Here is a 17,500-nt window from a genome sequence, read left to right on the forward strand (position 1 = left end):
GTCCAAGGAGGACATCGTGTTCGGACTTCGAGGAGTGCGACGGGAAATCTTCGGAGCCGAAGACGCTCCTAACGGCGCTGTCTTCGAAGAGCCTTGGGGGATTCTGACCGGTTGGATACTTTGTGTAGTCCGAGTTAACTGGCTTGGCACTTGGCACCTTTTGACAGGGTAAAATGTATTAGTGACAACATCAAGACTACAGAGTGATAAAATCATCTACCTCCTCCCCCCCATATTCTACATTCAAAAAGAAAGGGAATCTTTGGGCCTCACCTTCCTGTAGCTGAAAAGAGCGGGGTCGATGCCGGGGACGTCGAGAGGAGAGTAGAAAGCAGAGTACACGCGGCCTGTGCTGTCGTGGAAGCCGTGTTGACCAGGCTCCTCGCGAGACTTGGGGAAAGCCCATATCTGAATGAACAAGGAACAGTTCAGTGATTATGTTTCATCATTAAACTATATATCATCTATTGCATGCACTGTCCTACGTGTGTATTTTTATATTATATTATCATATTTTATTATATTACTACGTTAACCGATGTCTATTTTTTCTACATTCTTTACACATCTGCACAATTTATAACCGGAATTATTATTATTATTATCATTATTAGTTACTTGTAGCTCTTAGAAAAGTCTCACCTGATCATGCGCAATGAATGGTTTCGAAGGTGGAGGGTGGTTTTCTTGAAGAGTACTGTCATTACCATCGTTTTCCACTGCGACCTGGCCCATTGATGCAGGTGTTACTATCCCATCCGGAGGTATATTTAAACCCTGAGCACCTGAGGTTTTGAAAGGAGCTGCAGAGAAGCCGTTGTTGTAAGAATCAGGTTCGGCATGGTTGTATGACGACCCGTCTGTCTGATCACGTGTATACTCCTCAATAGGAATAGGGAAAGGTCTGTCTTTGTCAAAGAGGGTCTCTGGTAGGAAGGGAGAATCATAAGAGTCTGCAAAGTCGATGGACGGAATGGGTGAAAATTCTACACTGGGTGGTGGCTTCTCTGACGTGGTCCTTTCTGTTGTTGTGTTAACAGTGTCAACGGCATAGTCTGGTGCGTTGCCAAGACGCTTGTCCTCCTCGCGAGCATTAAATGAGGTAGAGAGAGGCAGGGCAGATAGGGGTGCAAAGGTTGCAGTAGTCCGGGGTGGGTTGGTTGTAATTGGGAAAGGTGTGTACTGAGGAGTCATAAGGTCCTCTGCAGAAGGCGTGGTTGCTTTGGTTCTCAGATTAAATACAGGATTTGTTAAATCAAAAAGGTTAACTCCAGTGTATGCATCGTGCTTGTAATAGTCCCCAGGATAAAGTACTTCCTGTTTAGTGCCGATAGGTACATCCTCCACGGTACCTGTTCGTACACCTTGTGTTTCTGGCTTGGAGCTTTCAAAACCAAACTGACTCGACACATCAACAGAAAATCCGGTGTTGTGCCCGTCAGTGGAATGGGTAGCATCATGAGAGGCATGGGATGAGGAGCCATCCGATGAGCCTCCAAGTTTTGGGGCTTCCATGAGGAAGAAGGGGTCAGGAGTCTTGACAACAGGTCGGTTGGGTTTGAAATTTTGTCCTTCCTGCTTATTTTCTGTGTTCTGAGGATATTGGTTGCTAACAGATCCAGCCACATTATCCAGAATACGATAGATCCCATTCAAGAAGGAATTTTCTTCAGTCTGCTGAGCTTCATTTTGCTCACTGCCTCCTCGAGTGTCACTAGAACTGCTTTGTGGAACCATTGCATCAGAGTTCGATGAGATCACAGAAGATTCAGCAGGTTTGTTCTCTTCTTTTGCAACTTGGCTCTCACGGTCTGTCAATTTAGTGGTTTCAGGATTTTCATGGTATTCATACACAGATCCATCATTCTCATAAGTTACAGGATCTCTGTAGTTTATGTTATCATCGCTGGCCTCATTGTCATGTTTTGAGGGAACATACTTGACCTCCACAGGCTCATACTGGATATATACTGGCACAGCATTTGGACTTCCAGGAAGCTTGATAAAGAAAGGCGAGTCTCCCCCATATTCTGTAAAGCCTTCGTCATCCTTACGGCTGAAAATTCCGGGGATATCAAAATGATTTGGAGGTCTTGCTTCAGGAGCTAAGGCATCCTCCTCTCTATCTTTATCTTTTGAAACCTCGCCTAATCTGTCAATAAAGGATGATGGAAGAAGGATTGTTGCAAGATCTGGCTCACTTGTTGTTGATGACAAGCTCTGCTCAGTAGCCCTCAATGTTGCTTCATCATCAGTCTTTATAACTTCACTTGCTTCACCTCCTCTTAAAGTCTCAGAGTCATGGCTACTTTCCATAGATGAAACTGACTTCCTGTCTTCAGAGCCACCAGCACCTGCTGAGCCGTGATCTTCTTGGGGACCACTCGTGTTGGTCTTCTGGCTCACATAATTCCAGAAATACTCTGTAGCTTCTTCACGCACGGCGGGTTCAGCAGATACTGGGCTAGGGAGCTCTGTTGCTTTGCTTGTTGAAACCTTCAAGGTGCTAGTTGTAGCTGCAATGGCATCAGGCTTGGCAGTTGAAATCTCTTGTTGATCAGCGGCTGTTTTAGGTTCATTTGTCACAATATCTGATTTCTCGGACAGCTCGTCTGGTTTGTCTGTTATAGTCTTATTGCTCTGGGGCAGAGAATCAGTGCTTTCACCTTTTGTATTTAGACTGATGATGTTATTGTCTCCTTTTTGTGTTTCTGTTGTAGTTTCTGGTTTGTTTGTTTGATTATTGGATATCTGGTTAGCCAAGTTTTCTAGCTTGTCAATAAGTGCATCTAAACTGTCAGTTATAGTGCCCGGTTTCCTAACCTGAACATCTGGTTTACCAGTAACAGTGTCTGGCCCTCTTGTTAGCACATCGGACTCATTAGCTTTTTGTGTTTCATCGGTCACAACTTCATAAGAGGAACTGGTAACATTCTCAGTTGGTTTCCCTGATATATCGCCATTATCAGAGGAGGATTGGGTTGCGGTATATGCATCATCTGTGTTTTCACCAGTAACTCCCTCTACTCTGGAAGATTCATCTTGTGCAGGGGAGCTAATTGCTACTTTGCTTCCTTGTTCCTTGATTATGACAGAGCTACTTCCGGTCAACTTTTGATTGGTCAGAATTTCGTCCAGCATAGCCTGGTTTTGCAAGATAAGATATGGGATAGAAAACACGGTAGTTGTTTCCACTGTGTTTTCTGAACTACTGTTTTCAGAGCCATCATCAAATGAAGTATCGGCCACATCATAGGAAATAGTTGTTATTTCCAAGCCATCACCTTCTGAACTCCTGTTTTGCAATGGTGTTACCTCCATGCTGCTCACTGCTACTGTAGTCTGTGGTTCAGCTGTAGTTTTTACATCATCCATTGAGAATTCAAGAGTCGGATAGACATATTTTTGCCCAGAACTTGTAACAGAAGGCACTGCTACCACATCTTCATTACCAATCGTTGGTGAGACTGCTTGCTCAGTCTTATTCTGACCATAAGGCCTGTCCTGAGCCAAAAGGGAGTCCACAAGACTTTCATAGTAATCATAACCCTTGAAGCCGTCTTCATCAGCAACATCAGGGTAGTCATAAATTACTTCCTGTGTCGTTTCTTCCAGCGGCACCTCTGTGGTTGTCATCTCCAACATGCTGTGGTCCATAAAGCCTGCCATACTTAAGGAATCTGTTCTGAGCATTGTCTCTGGTTCCTCATCCTCCAGGGCAAAGGGCGATTCAGCCTCAGTCGTGACTTCTACCTGAGCTTCGTCCTCCACAGCATCGCTCCTTATAAGCGTTATTTTGTCTCGGTGTTCGACAGGAAGCTCTGCTGAAGTCAAGTTGGTATTTGTCTTCTCGCTTTTGTTCTTGTTGTTTGCAATTTCGAAAAGGTCTTTTATGTTGATAGTAAAATCACCTACAGGGACTTGTATCTCCTCAGGTGCGTTCTCCAGGGCGATGGTTAGACTATCAATTATCTCGTTGAATAAACTATCTGTCAGAGAACCATCATTGCCACTACTTGCTTCTTGTGTTGTGGTATTCCTTACTGGGTCTGCCTCATCATCTGTATCCATGAGAGAGACTGAGCCACTGACGAGACCGTCATTCTCAATAACTAACTCTGTGGTCCTTACAGTCGTCTGATCCTCTGCCTTGAAATCATCAGCTGTAGACATTATAGCTGCAGTATCTGCTTCCTCTAACTCATTAATCTTGAATCCTCCGGCCATTGTCGTTTGCTGTGTGGTAACTGTCATGTGGTAAGGGCTTTCAGTGGATGCAGTATCTATGTTTGCAGTTGTAATTCCTTCACCTTCTTCCTTCAGTACCTCAGCCGGAAGAACCATGGGAAACATTGTAGTTTGAGCAGGTCTGTCATCCTCTTTTACACTTCCTGTTGGAGCCTGTGTGCTGGCACCGTCTTCATTGGTGTCATCAAAATCAACACTACTGATATAAGGGTTGGTCTCGAACTCAGCCTCATCATCAGGACGGTAAATATAGTCAACATAATAATAATCGTAGGCGCCACCAGCCGAGAATACATTCTGCTGAGGAACCTCATCATTCTCAAGTGTAATTAATCCTTCACTTACAGTAGTTATATCACCCACACTCATTTCCAAATTGCCTTCTGTTATGATATCGTTGGGGACGTACTTCTCTGTTGTTTCTTCCACCTCTTCTGCTGCAATACGATTATGATAATCAACCTTTTCTTCACTGCTATCACCAACAACATTCTCTCGGTCTGCACTCACAGAATATTCTGTTATTAATTCCTCATCAAGGAAATGAATACGTTCTGTTGTATCAGACAAATCTGACCGTTCCTTAGTATCAAACAGTTCCTTACCTTCTGTTGTAAAGAAGGCATCAGGTATCTCAGACCTTTCAGTGTTCTCCATCATAGATGCATCATCAAGCACATTCATCCTTTCTGTAGCATCGAAAATTTCAGGTGTTTCTGTGGTGTTAGAAACTTCAGATCTTTCTGTTGCGTCAAGCATATCAGATCTTATTGTAACATCAAGACCTTCTGGGACTTCAGTGATGCCAAGTGTTTCGGATCTTTTTGTCGTTTCAGGCACTTCTGATCTCTCTGTGGTGTCAGCCGCTGCATGTCTTTCAGTGGAATGAAGCACATTATAACTTTCTGTGGCATCGATGTTTTCCGACTTCTCTGTGACTTCAAGCATTTCCGATATATCTGTGGTATCATACACTTCAGAATTATCTGCGGCTTCAATTCTATTAGACTGTTCTGTAGTATCCAATATATCTGACCTTTCAGTGATATCAAGTGTTTCAGGGATCTCTGTGTTATCATGCATTTCAGAATTTTCTATATTGTTAAACTGGTTTGAAGTTTCTGTAGTAGTAAGCGATTCCGATCTTTCAGTGCTGTTAGCTGTTTCAGACACAGTTGTATTGCTTTCTTTGGAAATGCTGTGTTCTTCAGAACTTTCTTCAGAATTAGAGGCTCCAGACTTTTCTTCTGAATCATGAATAATATCAGATCTTTCTAGAGCATTTTCGACATCATCGCCACTTTCAGGAACGATTTCATTGATGCTTTGTAAATCTGTTTGATACTTCAGAGTTGTTGCCTCAGATGTACTGGCATCACTCTCCTCTGTTTTAGAATATGTTACTTTTGATTTTGATTCTACTTCTGATGAAGAAACTTCCTCCGTTGTTGGGATAATGGTGGTTGTCCTAAAGTCCTCTGCACTAGTCCCATCCTCCTGTAGGAATCCTGCAGCTGCAAATTCACTGAGAAACTCAGTGGTAGCTTCAGATGGCGTTTTCTGCAGCAGTTCTTCTGGGATGAGAATTTCATTCTTTATACTTCCCGGTGAGACCATCGTCGGTACATCGTCGACAAAAACTTCAAGAAGGTTATCTTGGTCTGCCCCTGTAGTCCCTGCGTGTTTGGTATCGCCGTGAACTGTTGGCGGTTGCTTAAGACGATTTTGGCTTGTGAAGGGCGACTCCGTTCTTTCTCCTTGATCCCGCATTGTTCCGTCTGTAGAGGATTCCATAGAGTCCACCTGGTGATTCGTTCCTTCCTCCCCTGGGGTTCGTGGGGTGATGGTTGGCTGCCTGCTCACTGAGGAGGTCCATTCAGTCACCCCATCGTCTGTGGTCTGGTTTTTGTCTCCTGCAATCGTTCCATCCTCGCTGGGTTTCTTTGGTGAGGCCTCTGTTACCTTTTGTCCTCCTTCCCCGTCATCCTTGAGAGGAAAATCTATAGTGTCCCCATGTATCCTGTCAGTAGACGATTCGACAGCTTCCGTAGGTGCAAAAATATTTGGTTCGTCTGTCACCAAGTCTTCGTCACTCAAGTGCAGGATAGAGATATTCTTGTCTGCAGAAGTGTCTGTTGATTCGGCAGGTTCTGGGACAGTGGTGGTTATTTCTTCTGAACGGAGGAGATCGGGGATATGAGTAGTGGCTTCTGTGGTGTCATTCATGTCTTCAAAGTCTGTATCCTTTAGTGATCCAGGAATTTCTGTCTCCATTGGTGGATTAACGGTCGTTTCTTGATCTTGCATTTCTTGACTCTCCGTTGTAATGCTGTCTAATTCATCAGTGCGTTCTGTTTGTGTTTCGCTGTTTCGAATGGCAGAAAACTTATCTGAGGCAGTTAATGGAGGCAACACTTGCGTTGAGATTATCTGTTGGCCGCGATGACCCACCTTATTCAGGTGGTGTTTTTTGTCCGCTCCCTGATTAACAACGGGCTGATGCACGTCCAGGTCACCTTTTTGTTCATGGTGAATCTCAGTAGTATTGACATCATCAGTCAGGATTCCCTGTTGAAGAGACAGCGTATTGTCAGCATCATCAGCATCGTCAACATAGTCATCATCCGTCTTGTAATCATAGACAATCGAGTCCTCTAAAAACACCGTGTTCACACCGAGGCCTTCGCCCGGCCGCTGTTTATGAGAGCCTTCGCTACTTCGGTTTTGGTGAGTGTGGTTCGCGACGTCTACTTCTGTTTGCAAAGACTGGGTCGTCGTGGGAGGCTGGGGAGTCACTCGAGCGCCTACAGAGTAATACAAGTCACTCTGACTCTGCTTAACAGGAGGCGGTTCCTTCTTTTGTCCTCCGGTCTTTAGAGTATTGCTACTGGACCGGCTGGTGGTACTGGGGGTTGGTTTTGCTGTTGTCGTTGTGCTTCTTCCTTTCACTTTGACTCTCGTTTCTCCATCTCCCTTTCCTCCTACTTTCACTTCTCCTCTCCTATGGATGACGTCCACGTTGAGGAATCGATCTTCGGAACTCCAGAACTTCAAGACCTTCTTTTGGCCGCGGTTGACTATGATGTCCTCTCCGCACTTCAGCGAAACACCTGCAGAAGAGAGAAGAAGAAAAAAGTAGAAATAAATACACTGATTTTAACTACTGAAACATTTTTATAGATATAAGTATTTGCGTTCTGTGGTTCGTTCGTTCTGTAAAACACTATCTAAACGGGGTAGAAATGTGTATACAGCTGTGATAGTCTGCTTGCTTACACATGTAAACAGTTTTAATGAGCACAGATGTAAATGTTTTATATGCATGCAAATAAACTAAATAGCCAACATATACTGACGTAACAATACGTTTGAAGATATTCATAAACAGTTTATATTTTTGCAGATAGATCACCAGTATTTATAGATGAGACGAATCGTGTCTTACTAATAAAGCAGTAATTATTTCGTGACCGTCAATAAAATATGAGTCATAAGATAAGGAAGCGAGAGAGAAAGAGAAAGAAAGAGAGAGAGAGAGAGAGAAAGAGAGAGAGAGAGAGAGAGGGTGGGGGGTTGGAGATAGAGTGAGGGGAAGGGAGAAAGGGAATAAAGGAGAGAGCGAGAGAGGGAGAGGGTGAAGGAAATGGAAAGAGAAAGAGTGAGAGAGAGAGATCATGAGCAAGAGAATGGATCTGTAGAGACAGAGACAAAGCAAGACAGGGAGAGCGATAGAGCTTGAAGACCTTCCATTATGATTTTTTACCCCCTCGAGGATACACAATCACCTGCGTGGCATAAGAAGGATGGAGAAGGACCTGTGCTTACACCTTCCCTGGGGGATGAGTGAGCCACATCCTCGTACTTGACTAACCAAGCGGTAAGGACGACCGCGAGCGCCTTACCCTTCCTCCCTCCCTCCCTCACACCCTCTCCCTCCTAACTCCTCCTTTCGTTACCCCCCCTTACTCCTCCTCCCTCACCCCCCTTACTCCTCCTCCCTCACCCCCTTTCTCCTCCTCCCTCACCCCCCTTACTCCTCCTCCCTCACCCCCCTCTCCTCCTCCCTCACCCCCCTCCCCTCCTCCCTCACCCCCCTTCCTCCTCCTCCCTCACCCCCTGCTCCTCCTCCTCCCTCACCCCCCTTACTCCTCCTCCCTCCCTCATCCCTCATTGTAAACCTCTTCCGTTTTACTTCCCTCTTGCCTCCCCGTCACACCTGCTCTTGCTCCTTCAGGTAGATTCAACTTTTCGTCTCTTTTCGTCTCTGTTTCTTCTCCTTTTCTTCATGATTTTAAACAAGCCCGAGGAAATTTCGGAGAGAGAGAGAGAGAGACGGAAACAAACAGAGGAGAGAGAAGAGAGAGAGAGAGAGAGAGAGAGAGAGAGAGAGAGAGAGAGAGAGGGAGAAAAAGAGAAGAGACGGAGAGAAAGAGAGAGAGAGACAGAGAGAGAGACGGAGAGAGAGAGAGGGAGAGAGAGAGGAGAGACGGAGACAGAGACGGAGACAAACACAGACACAGACAGAGAAACAAACAGACAGACAGACAAGGAAAGAGGAACCATAATTCCATCGAAAATTTGTAAGACTATTTTTCGTACTATATTTTTTTTTATTCCGAAAATTGTTCCGCTGTATGCGTATGCTGACTTGGAACCGACATGCGTAAATTATGCTAATTTGTCCCTCGTCGTTGTGCTCGATTTTGTGTAAACATCATCAATCATCTGGTTCCATTATGGAGCTATTCTTATTTTGTATGTTATTATTATCAATATCGTTTATTAATGTTTATTATTGTTATCATTTTCATTGTTGTTGTTGTTATCATTATCATTATCATGATTATTATTATGATTATTATTATTATCATTATCACTGTCATTATTATTATTATTATTATTACTGTCATTATTATTATTATCATTAATATTATTACCATCATTATAGTTATTATCGTTATTATTGTAATTATCATCATCATTATCATCATCATCATTATAAGCATCATCATCATCATCATCATCATCATAAATATTATCATCATCATCATCATCATTATAATTATTATTATCAGCATTGCATTATTACCGATCGATCCTGATTATCATTACTACCATTGATATGACTACCAATTTTATTTCTGTCACTATTACTATTATTATTATTAACATCGCTATCACCATTACAACCGACGGATAATAACAAAGACATATGTATTTTCAACGCCTTTTTAAACATTTAGACGGAAATCCATGCATTCGTCTCGAAATACTTTAGATGCGTAAAAAAAGAAAAAAAAGGCAATCCACATATCCTTTTTGGAATACTCTAGAAACGTAATATAAAAGAAAAGAAAAGAAAAAGTAGATGAATAAATAACACTAAAGAGGGCAGTCCACTTATTTGTCTTAAAACACTCCAGAAACGTAATTAAAAAATGCTAATAACTAAATAAATGGCGCGTTACTGTTGATGTAGCGTGGTGACATGTTTACAACTGAGCAGCCAGTGGACCAAAGGAGGTATAATTAGCGACGGACAGACAGAGGGAAGAAATACATAAAACTGAGGGGAGGGAGGGAGGGAGGGAGGGTGGAAGGAGGTTGGGGGAGGGAGAGGGAAGGAAAGAGGGGAGGGTGGGAGGGAAGGAGGCTAGGGGGGGAAGGAAGGAAAGAGGGGAGGGAGGGAGGAGGGAAGGAGGCTGGGGGAGGGAGAGAGAAGGAAAGGTGGTGAGAGAGAGAGAGAGAGAGAGAGAGAGAGACACAGCCAGACAAACAGAGAAGACAGACAGAGAAAGAAAAAAGAAATAAAGGAATGTCATGCGGCGAATGTCACGCCTCGGCTCCGTTTTGTGGTTTATTTACCTTTTCTTTCCCATTTTCTCTCTTCTCTGTTTCGTGGAGATGACAGCAACACACTTTGCTAACGTCATGCGAAATTTAACCGCTGATAACAAGTATAAGAAGGGGAAAAACAGAAATTCGTGTCCAGGTCCATTTCTTTGATATAATATTTAGTTTTATATTTTGTTGAATCATTATGACCAATATAATTCGTGTTTGTAGAAATGTTTCGACTAAACATTACATGACTGTGTTGAATTCTAATGAAGATTTAATAGCCATTACATATCTGACGCTGTAAAATGTATCATTCTCCACGCTTATAACGAACACAGGTAGGTATTAAAACGTGAAAAAAATGAAACAACGAAAAAAAATTCAAGATGCAAGTGACACGGATTTGAACACAGCGTATACCCTCAACGCACATCGCCCAGCTGTTGCGCCTGTCAACAGTAGTAGCAACAAGAACAACAAGCATGCCTCTTCTGCAACTCAAATCCAAGGCACAGGAAGCGGAGTAGAAAATTTTCAACGCAAGCATTCTTCGGAGCGCAACAATCTTGTGACTTGACGTAAATGCGCATAATGGAGGAAGCCTTTTTTACGTGGCTAATGATATCCCTATTGAGTTTGGGATTTGAGTCTGGCCTTGAAGGCAACAATTCACCAATTTTACAAATTATGTAAATATATTTTTTTCTTTTTTTTTTAGGTAAGGAAATGCATATTTATGTATGTGTGTGTGGGTAGTTTTATTATGCGTCTGTGCGTCTGTGTGTGGTGGTGTGGGAGGTATTGTGTGTTTGTGTATATGTGTACGAAACAAGAAACTCACAATACGTCTACACATGTATGTCGGTAGATAGATGTATAGATAGACAGATATATAGATAACTAAATAGCTAGATAATACACATACATTTATACGAAAATCCTCCTATGAAAAAGAATGTAAAAAAAAATATTCAATCACCCCCCCCTCTCTTCCGTAAACAAGCACACAGTAAACGGTCCTAAGATGCAAGAAGCACTCATCTGCATCCGGAGGTGACGCCCGCAGCTGAGCATTAAGTCATCAGCGCAAAGGAGACGTAAAGAGCCATGTGGGCTGAAAAGGAGGAGGGAGGGTCGTGGGCGGAGAGGAGGGGGATATGGTAGGAGGGGAAGGTAAGGGAGGAATGGAGGTGGGGGTGAAGTGTGGGGTTAAAAGAGGGGTGGGGAGGGAAGAGGGCGTCCTTGCTTGAGGATGCGTGACAAAATATTTATGATGATGAGTATCGCTTTTATGTATGTTGATAAATACGGGGTCTGTTAAGGCCTTTGATGCTATGTATATCTGGGAAGTGATGAAACAGTGCGTGACAAAGCACCAGTGCTTGTGAAGGCACAGGTTAACAGTAAACACTACAAGTCATGGAATATTGTTATTACCGACCGATTTCAAGTAGTTGTTATAAGATATATATTTTTTGCGAATGAAACAAAAAATGCAATTAATAAGGAATATGAAATGGCAAGGAGTATGTGCATTCTTTTTCCTTGTTCGTTTTTGCAGTGTAAAGGTATGTTTGGATTCTAAGGTTGCAAGATACCGCTGTGTGTATTTGTTTGTGTACGAGGCGTCAATAAGCATTTGAGTGTGTGTTCCTTCACCTGTGTGGGTAAAGAGTTAGTGAAGTGCAGGCAACTTGTGTAAGTACATGCGCAAAGGTTGCAAAGGAAGAGAGAAATAGAAGAAAGAGAGAGAGAGAGGGAGAGAGAGAGAGAGAGAGAGAGAGAGACAGAGAGACAGAGACAGAGAGAGACAGAGATACACAGATACAAATATACATATATGTGTGTACAGAGACGTGTGACTGTGAGACTGCTTGCGTGTAAAGCAGGGCGTTACATGAAAGACAGCTCTGTGTAGGCGTGGGCGGGCGAATTTTGAGGTGGGCGTAGCGCAAATGTTTAATGACTACACATTACACATCCTCGCAGCCCACCACCTCGTATTGCGTGGCTGAAAGACTGCCCGCGGCGTCTAAGAAGCTCAGGAGCAGATGAATGAAAGTGAGCATTGTATGAAAAATGAGAGTGTGGAATGAGGAAAGCGGTGGAGGAGGAGGAGGAACTGGGGTAGAGAGAGAGAGAGAGAGAGAGAGAGAGAGAGAGAGAGAGAGAGAGAGAGAGAGAGAGAGAGAGAAATTGATAGATAGATAGATAGATAGATAGAGAGAGAGAGAGAGAGAGAGAGAGAGAGAGAGAGAGGGGTTGAGAGGTTGAGAGAGAGAGAGAGAGAGATGAGAAAAAAAGCTCTTGTAAGTACTGTTTACATAACGATGCATACATCTGATCTACCAACACCCTTGTGAACTGACGACAAACCCCCGCCTATTGTCTCGCAGGTTAAGTTAAAGATTTTCTCCTTCCTTGTTCCTCTTCCCTCTGTCAGCCTTCAGTGGAAGAAACAGTCAAAGTAAGTCCCCCCCCCTTAAAAGATAAAAAAAAGAAACAGAAAAAAAAGAAAAGAAAAAAATATACAAATATATATACTTATCCAAAAAAAAGGCGAAGTCACCAGATAGAATCCATGGCTTTCAGTTTCCATCATCATTTGCTTTGCGTATTTGTGTTTTAGGAGTTGGTGTTACATCATATGCCATGTTCTTTTCATTCCACCATTTTCTTTCTTTCTTTCTTTTGAAAATAATGCCTTGGAGATTTAATGTTTGTTAGTATTAAAGTCACCGAAAGAAAAGCAATAACGAATTCGACATGCTTAACCAAGACGTGGTCCTTAAGTTCGATTTTGAACGTTCATTTAAGTGCGAGTAAATTCTGATTTCGTGAATCTGTAATCTGATGAAAGTTGAGGTAAATTAAATGATCAGAATTCAGAGATGTAAATAGTGCCATGTACAGAATCGGTGTCTCTGGTGCCATGCACAAAATCGACGTTATTGGTGCCATGATACAACATCGACATTTATAGTGTCATGTACAGAAGCAAACGCTGATAGGCCATGTACAAAATCGACGTTAAAAGGGCCATGTACAAAATCGACATTATTAATGCCATATACAATACCAATGTTGATAGAACCATACAAAAAATCGACATCAATAGTGCCATGTACAAAATCGACGTCGATAGTGCCATACTATCTCGAACAATCCCTATTTCGGATTAATTCTATCCTAAACACGTATTATGATAAATATCCTGCACCACACCGCAACCTACTACTCAGCCTCAGGAGTCAGCTTCAGGAGTCAGCCTCAGGAGTCAGCCTGAGAGCCAGAATATCCACAACATTTAGACGATTGAATCAAGATATAATTGATGGGCCATCTTTCTGTAAATACCTCATCTTAGCTTAGGCAGAGAAATGGTTCTGTCCCATCATTAAAATTTTAGTGAAATAACCTTGTAACTATGACTAAATATTCTGATACATTTATCATACACAGAGATAAAATGTCTTTAAATGAGGTTGTGTATTAAGAGTATTGTTAGCATGAATATTACACAATTCCAGCTAATAAAAGAAAACTTGATTTTAAATAGACATTTAAGGAGGCAAGAAAAGAAGGGTAGGTGAAAAAAAATGAAAACGAACAGACATGTGGACACAGAGACGGAGGAGAAGATACAAAGGAGAAGGGATGAAGGAGAGGAGAAGAGATAAAATGAGATAATGTAGGTATAAATTCAGACAGAGAGAAAGACGTACAATTGGCAATAAATATAGGAAAATCGGATAAAACAGGTAGCTGAGATACGCTCAAGAATTCCACCCAAGGACCACAACACAAACACAGATATAACGATATGAATAAATAACTAAATAAATATAATTAAAATATGTGTAAATAGATAAGAGAAGAGGAAATGGAGAAAGAAAAAAGAGAGAATATAAAATCGAGAAGAAAAGGAAAGGAAAAATATAATTTTTCACACCACGGGGTTAAAGAGTACAGAAAAATACCCCACAGGCAGTCACTGACCGCTGAATACAGGTTCCTCGCGCCCAGATAACCTATCATCCTGACCTCTGGCCGCCCAACCCACCTGCCTGCGCCGCGTGTTGGAATGGGTGATGTCACAGTCAAAGAGGATTTCTGTGTACGTGCTTGTATTCACATACGCACACAAGCACACGCACACAAACACAAACACACACACACACACACACACACACACACACACACACACACACACAACACACACACACACACACACACACACACACACACACACACACACACACACACACACACACACACACACACACACGCACGCACGCAAGCACGCAAGCACGCATGCACACACACACACACACTACACACACACACACACACACACATACATATATATATATATATATATATATATATATATATATATATATATATATATATATATATATATATATATATATATATATATATATACTGAATCAGATGGTCTACTTGCAATCTAAACTTCCAGTTAAAGAGAATCCGGTCAACAGGTACGATAACACAGCGTTCTTAGGTTTTGTGTGTGTGTGTGTGCGCGCGCGCGTGTGTGTGTGTGTGTGTGTGTGTGCATGTACATACATATACACACGCACAGAATCTCTAATTCCATTTATTTCTCCTTTTGTTTTCCCTTCCGCGTTCTACCTGTCTACCTGACCACGGTGAGCTGAGACAATGAAATGAATCTCCTTGTCCGCGCTCATGAAAAAGCTGGGCGGCCGCATTAATGACACTCTATTGTTCTCGGAGACAAGTTCCCAAAAGAAACGGGGGTCGGAGTGACTCAGCGGATAAAAATGACCCCTAACAAGGTGGCTGTTGGATAGTCTGTCTGTCTGGTGGTCTGTCTGTCTCAAAGGCTGTTTGTCTGACCGTCTGTTTGTCTCAAAGCCTCCCGGTCTGTCTGCTGTTTGTCTCAAAGCCTCCCTGTCTGTCTGCTGTTTGTCTCAAAGCCACCCTGTCTGTCTGCTGTTTCCAGAACCTGCTTATCTGTCTGTCTGTCTCAAAGTCCATTTGTCTGCCTGTCTGTCTATTTCAAAGCCTGTCTGTTTGGTTCTCTATCTCAAAGCCTGTGTCTGTCAGTCTGTTTCAGAGCCTGTCTATCTATCTCAAAGCCTGTTTGTTTGCCTGTCCTTCTCAAAACCTGTCTGTCTCTCTGTCTGTCTAACCGTTTGCCTGTCTCTATGTCTATGCATATCTCTCTGCATGTCTGGTTTTCTGTCTCTCTCAACTAGAGTCTGTCTGTTTACCTAATCCTATGCTTGCCCTTCTATCTCTGTCTGTCTGTCTGACTGTCTTATCATCTGCCTGTCTGTTATCATATGTATAGTTAAACTGTCTTATCTGGCCATCGGTTTCTCTGTCTGTCTATTTATCTGACTGTCTACCCAACTGTCTGTCTGTGATTCGACTCACGGCCGACTTCCTTCCTCTCAAGCCTCCTCTTTTAACAATTAAATGTTTATTGTTCTTTCATATTCATTGACTTCATATTCTGAATATATATTCTTCAAATTATATGAAGATATATATAACATTAATGCTAGAGAAAAAGTACTCGATGCTAGGTAAGGTATGGTAGTTTTTATAAGGGTGGTCTAATTCCATCACCGTCGTGGAGGGCCATAGATTAATCATCTATATATAATGCAAGAATAATAATTAAAAAAAATCCCGTCATTGAAATAAAAGGAATCACAATACGCAACGGAACACGGAACCCCCGTCTTTGAACCGAACTGAAAAGCGGTGCGTTATTCAACTGTGGTTCAAAAGGTTCTCCTATCAAGGGCTTCACGGCCTATGGGTATGAAGGAGGAATGTGAGAGCCTTAAATGTAAACAATGAAGCTTCTAAACGGTAATGCAAGTTGGTAGAGCAGTATCTTGATTTCGAAACTAAATACCGATAGTTAGAGTGCATATAGCATAAAACGGGTAGAAATATCTAACAAGGAGACATAAATATAACAAATGCCCATATCAGCTAAATCTTCCACGTTTGTTTTACAAGGATAATGAACTTGATTGTTTCAAATTTCCCGCCTTGAATCACTTGGTGAGATGGTATCTGCTAAGAACATATATCATGAGTAGAGAAATGAATGACAATTAATGATTTTTTTAAAAGGAAATACGTAATTAATGCTTTGATATCACGTCTTCAGACCGACTTAGATCAGAAAGATGTTCGAGTTTCCCGCCTTGAAATCGCTCGGCAAGATGGCAGATTCGGACAAGCGCAAACTCTGAAAAAAATTCTCGCCTCGAAATCGCCAGGTTATGAAGCAGCTGCGAAGAGTCGTTTCCTTTTCTAGGCGGCAAGCGGTGTGGATCGAGGCGACTACGAGCGTAAACACGCCCACGCCCGCTGTTTCCTCGCCGTAACCAGTTGGCGCAAGTTAGGCGTGAGATCGCCTCCATAAATGTTAAGTCAATGATCTTAATTTTATGGTCTGGAGTGACTCGCTCCCGTGATTTTTATGTTATTCGTTTCCTGGTATTTTTTTTTTACCTATCTCTCATTCAGTGTTTTATTTTCGTTGCTCTGGATTTGTCATGAACGCACGCGATCATAATATTTCTAGTAGAGTTAGATGTCTCTAACTAATACTTCCCTAAAAACATTACAGAATGACTATGAGATAATCTACATATCCAATATTCTATGTGAATCATAAAATTATCCCATTACCGGTTAGAAAGAATGAACAAATCATTTACAGAAATGTTTTCCATCGTTTACATCCATAAGCAAAGATTTATACCCGTATGACAAATAGAACGAAAAGGTAAAGAACAACGAACTTACGTTTTGTTTTGTTTTTATGTTTCCTAAGAATATAATCAACACTTGATGGGGAGGAGGAGAGGGAAGGGGGGGAGGGAGGGTAAGCGTGCGAATTTTCGACTCCCTGTGACTAAAAATGGGGGGAAAAAATTGCACTATTAGCAAAAGGAACAGAAGGAATGTTTTTTGGGTAAGAACGAAAAGGTCAAAAGAGCATGGGAAGGTCAAAGGTCAATGTCAGAGAGCTTTATCTGAACTTGAGCCGGAAGTCCCTGCATGGCACGGACTTCGGTGTCGGCGATTACGAAATGTGTTCAGAACCGTCATTGCTTATTTGTTAATGATGTGAAACGGGTAAGTGTTATTATCGTTACCATTATCCTTGTTGTAATTCCATTGCCTTGAATAGAGATCCAAGAATATCAGTAAAAAGCACAAAAGCAGTAAAAGCGTTCCTGATTGCTTAACCCCAAAATTTCGTCCTTAAAATACTACCTGTTTTGACTAAACATCCATTTTCCTTCAGTTCACGAGATCTTTTATGAAGGACTGTTTTATCTTTTGTTTAAACGTTTTTCTTGTCTTCTTCCTCTCCTTGTTTCTCTCT

The 17,500-nt window shown here is 42.1% G+C and overlaps 1 protein-coding gene across 1 annotated transcript in view; it reads right to left on the reverse strand.

Moving 5' to 3' along the window:
* The window catches only part of LOC119581177 (serine-rich adhesin for platelets-like), a 53,211-nt gene that overhangs the window by 6,593 nt on the left and 29,118 nt on the right, over positions 1–17,500 (reverse strand). The window contains exons 2-4 of the mRNA XM_037929570.1: positions 643–7,358; positions 274–408; positions 1–157 (exon numbers count right to left, since the gene is read on the reverse strand). The exon at positions 1–157 is cut by the window's left edge and continues 13 nt beyond it. Of these exons, the coding sequence (XP_037785498.1) occupies positions 1–157; positions 274–408; positions 643–7,358 (7,008 nt within the window). The remainder of the gene's footprint in view (positions 158–273; positions 409–642; positions 7,359–17,500) is intronic.

The sequence above is a fragment of the Penaeus monodon genome, chromosome 14, assembly GCF_015228065.2.
Source record: "Penaeus monodon isolate SGIC_2016 chromosome 14, NSTDA_Pmon_1, whole genome shotgun sequence".
In the NCBI taxonomy this organism is placed as follows: Eukaryota; Metazoa; Arthropoda; class Malacostraca; order Decapoda; family Penaeidae; genus Penaeus; species Penaeus monodon.